Source organism: Suricata suricatta, chromosome 1 (genome assembly GCF_006229205.1).
Source record: "Suricata suricatta isolate VVHF042 chromosome 1, meerkat_22Aug2017_6uvM2_HiC, whole genome shotgun sequence".
NCBI classification, from domain to species: domain Eukaryota; kingdom Metazoa; phylum Chordata; class Mammalia; order Carnivora; family Herpestidae; genus Suricata; species Suricata suricatta.
The window spans coordinates 80,723,334-80,727,288 of NC_043700.1; the positions used below are offsets into that span (position 1 = coordinate 80,723,334).

The 3,955-nt window shown below is 42.5% G+C and overlaps 1 protein-coding gene across 1 annotated transcript in view; it reads left to right on the forward strand.

Moving 5' to 3' along the window:
* The window catches only part of UCP1 (uncoupling protein 1), an 8,244-nt gene that overhangs the window by 1,351 nt on the left and 2,938 nt on the right, over positions 1-3,955 (forward strand). The window contains exons 3-4 of the mRNA XM_029950999.1: positions 3,345-3,542; positions 3,642-3,743. Of these exons, the coding sequence (XP_029806859.1) occupies positions 3,345-3,542; positions 3,642-3,743 (300 nt within the window). The remainder of the gene's footprint in view (positions 1-3,344; positions 3,543-3,641; positions 3,744-3,955) is intronic.

Here is a 3,955-nt window from a genome sequence, read left to right on the forward strand (position 1 = left end):
GTGAGGAAAGACCACAGGGGACTTACGCTGTAGTGGGTTTGTTTGTGGGACCAAAAGAAAACTAGTATTTCTTGAGTGCAGCATCTACCAAGAATTCCTGTCAGTTTAGGCAGCATTGTTTCGAGGGCTTACTATGAGCTGGACACAATGCTAAGTGCCTCAGATACATCACCACTGGAAAGGTACTGTTATTTTTACCCTTTAACAAATGGGGAAACGGAAGCACAGAGAAGTTTTATAACTTCTGTTATAAGATCACACAGCTGGAAGGGGCCAGAGCAAGAGTTCAAAGCCAGGCAGTCTGTCCTCTAACCTCAGGCTCTCAACCCGCTCCCTGTGCTTTCCATGTGATTCTGTGCATCATCCAGTCCAACAGAACTGTGGGATGCAGTGTTGTCCCCATAGTCAGACAGGCAAACTGAGTATCAGAACGGTTAAGAGATATCGAGACCATCCAGCTGGCAAATATCAGAGTCACTTTCTTGTGGAGAAGACAATCCAGAGAGAAGACATACTGGTGACAAAATGAACATGTTACGTGATTACCTAAGCAGATTTTATCATTTCTGCTTCAAGTAACCCTAGGATGGATGTGAGAGCGATCTGGTTGCAATCTGTCACCCCATCGATTGCCAGGATTGATTTGGCTGATCTGGCTGGCTAGGCAGGTGTCCCTTCCTCCCTCACCACTTCACGTGTGTCCCTCCCAAAGCTGCCGTCAAGGAGGACAACCTTCTCCAATAGAGGAGGACCATTCTCCGGTGAAGGGTATACAAGTAGGTGTCCTCCGCTAGTAGAACCTCCAAACAAGCTCTCAAGGTCCATTTGTAGGAGAACGTAGGGTAGTCAGGTCTCCAAGACTGCAGACACATCCAGATGAGGTGGTGCAGGTGGCAGTCGGCCTTTCTTTAAAAAAAAAAAAAACCTTAGGAAAACATAACTTTATGGGACAAGTTATAAATATTGGTTGTAGAAACATATCTGCACAAGTAGTTTCAGAGTAACTGCTTGTCCTGTTTGTAGCTGTCCATCCTGGTAGTTTTCTTCATGATTGATTTTTCTAACTGATTGTTGAGCACTTTAGATACTAAATTAATAGGATGCATTTTGGCAATATTTTATGTTATGCCAATTCCAGCTTTTATTGAGCTGCCCTGTGCCAGAAACCATGTTAGATGCATAGATTATAGATGTCTGTGTAGGCAGGTGCCCCCAGTTCCAGCTATGAGCTGTGAATAGGTTAGTAGGTCACAGTGTACTATGACATAAGTTCTATTAGAAGTAATTACAGGATTTGGGCACATAGAAGAGGAATGGGTAACCCAGCCTTGGGGGTGAGGTTGTGCAAGATTTTCCTGAACAACTGATGTCTGAATTGAATCTTGAAGGAGCAATAGGGTAATAAGGTGAGGTGATGAGGAGAGACCTTGCAAGTAGGGTGAAAGTCATGTACAAGGACACAGAGAGGAGTGGCAAGAACATACAGGGCCGAGAGGGAGCACAGGATGGTGAGGAGGAAGAGGCAAAGCCAATGCAGGAGGGAGTCAGATCACAACGGACCTTTCATAAACCATCTTTATTTTCAAAAGATCACTTTGGCAGCTATCTAGAGGATGGAAAGAAAGAGGGCAAGAAGGGGGTAAATTAAAAGTAAGAAATGATCAGGGTAAGCTAAATAGATGGCAATAGGGAAGCAGAAGAGAGGTCAATCAGAAACATTTAGGAAGTGTAACTGACTGAACTTGGATGGTAACTGGCAATAAGGTGTAAGGGAAAGGCTGAAATGTAAGATGGCTTGTAAGGTTCTGGCTCAAGGTACCATTCATGGAGGGAGGGAATATGGAGACTTTCTTAGGGGGAAGGTAAGAAATTCACTTGAAGGTGGGTCGACAAGTAAGGTCCAGTTAACACATGAGCTGAGGAGCAAAGTCTGGGCTAGATTCCAGGAGTTATGGAGCAGAGAGACCTAGTGTGAAAACGACTGAGAAGTGATGGATGTGCCTACAATAGGAGCTCATGGGTCTTTAGCAAAAACACCAAAGGGGGAGTAGCGGAGATGCAAACTAGATTGTGGAAGGTTGAGGAGGAAATGGACTGTGAGAAGTGAAGATGGGAAATATAGGCTCTCTCTCAAAGGGTTTGATGGGGAAATGAGAAGGGGACTGGAGGATAAGATGAGTGCATCAAAATAAGATTCTAAGTGGCGCCTGCGGGGCTCAGTTGGTTGAGCATCCGATTCTTGATTTTTACTCAGGTCATGATCCCAGGGTCGTGGTCAAGCTTGTCATTGGGTTCTGTGCTGAGCATGGGGCCTGCTTAAGATTCTCTCTCTTCCTCCTGCCTCAGTCCCTCCCCCACTCACACTTTTTCTCTCCTCCCCAAAAAGTTTATAAATTTGGGCCCAAAGTGAAGGAAATTGTAATCATATGATCTTGACAGTTAAAAAGATGGTTATTTCCTGGATGCTCAGCTCCTGGACAAGCATGATGAGAAAACACAGCTATGAAAAGAATTGCTGTGCTTCCTGTCTGCAATGGTCCTGTCCATGAGTAACTATCTCTGTACAATTGGTGATGACAATGTTAAGTGCGGTATTGATGTTATTTTAACAGACACAGTGGCTCTATGAGGCAGATATTATTATCTCCATTTTACAGATTAGGAAACAGAATGAGAAAGTCCTTGATGAGTAAATGTTTTTGATCCATACTTTAATTATAGGAATGAGCCTGGGGGAGGAGGGCTGCCAGACTATTTGCAGTTCATTAAATAATATGTCTTGAGTAACCTAAGTTAATGTTTTCAAAATTTCAAGCCAAAAATCGCTTTTGTCACTTCTTTCTTTTTATTTTTGTTCCTTTTGTGACTTTGGTAGCCTGATACCACTTGACATCCCATATGGGAAGTTTGTCCACTTGGGGTTTTCCTAAGACCTCGAGTCCAATAATTAACATCACCATTGATGAGAGGAAGGCTAAGCATCTCTGGTGACTGGTGCCTCCTCCCAGGTGGGAAATACTGAAAAAGAGAGCCAAATACAGGAAAGAACTAATAAGCACTGTTTAAATAGGCATTTTGTTTCTTTGCCCTTGAAAGTCTTTATTTTTTAAAAAATTCTAGGCAGCTTTGAGGTTTCTAGCCCTATAGCGACTGAGCACATACTTTTACATGATCATCCCGTGCACAAGCATTGGGGAAATAGAAAAGATCTAAAGATACAATAATACGAACTACTAAAATTAAAAAACACAGAGTTGCATTCTGGGTCTTCGATTTTTGTTTTTGTTTTGTTTTGTTTTGTTTTCACTTTTGCTTGATGCATGTTTTCTCTCTCCGGATCGCAGCAGCTAGTTTAGGAAGCAGGATCTCAGCTGGCCTGACGACGGGAGGAGTGGCCGTGTTCATAGGGCAGCCCACAGAGGTTGTGAAGGTCAGGCTTCAAGCGCAGAGCCATCTACATGGTCTCAAACCCCGATACACTGGGACTTACAACGCTTACAGAATTATAGCAACAACGGAAGGCCTGACAGGCCTTTGGAAAGGTAAATGACTTCAAGGTGAATTTTATAATGATCAAAACACATGTATCCAATTAGCACCTTATCATATAATGGAGCTATTAAACATTTTCTTCTTTCCAGGGACTACTCCCAACCTGACAAGAAATGTCATCATCAATTGTACAGAGATAGTTACTTATGATCTAATGAAGGAGGCCCTCGTGAAAAATAAACTCCTAGCAGGTAACCTCCTATTATAAATAACAACTAGGTCTGCGCATTTACAATGTCATTTTGGAGCTTCTCTAGCCGTGTTGTACTGAACCCCTTAATTGTAACTGTTTGCTCTTTTAAAAAATTAAGTAATTTTGAACATTAGATGTAACTTTTTTAAATGTTTATTTATTTTTGAAAGAGAGAGAGAGAGAGAGAGAGAGAGAGAGAGAGAGAGAGAG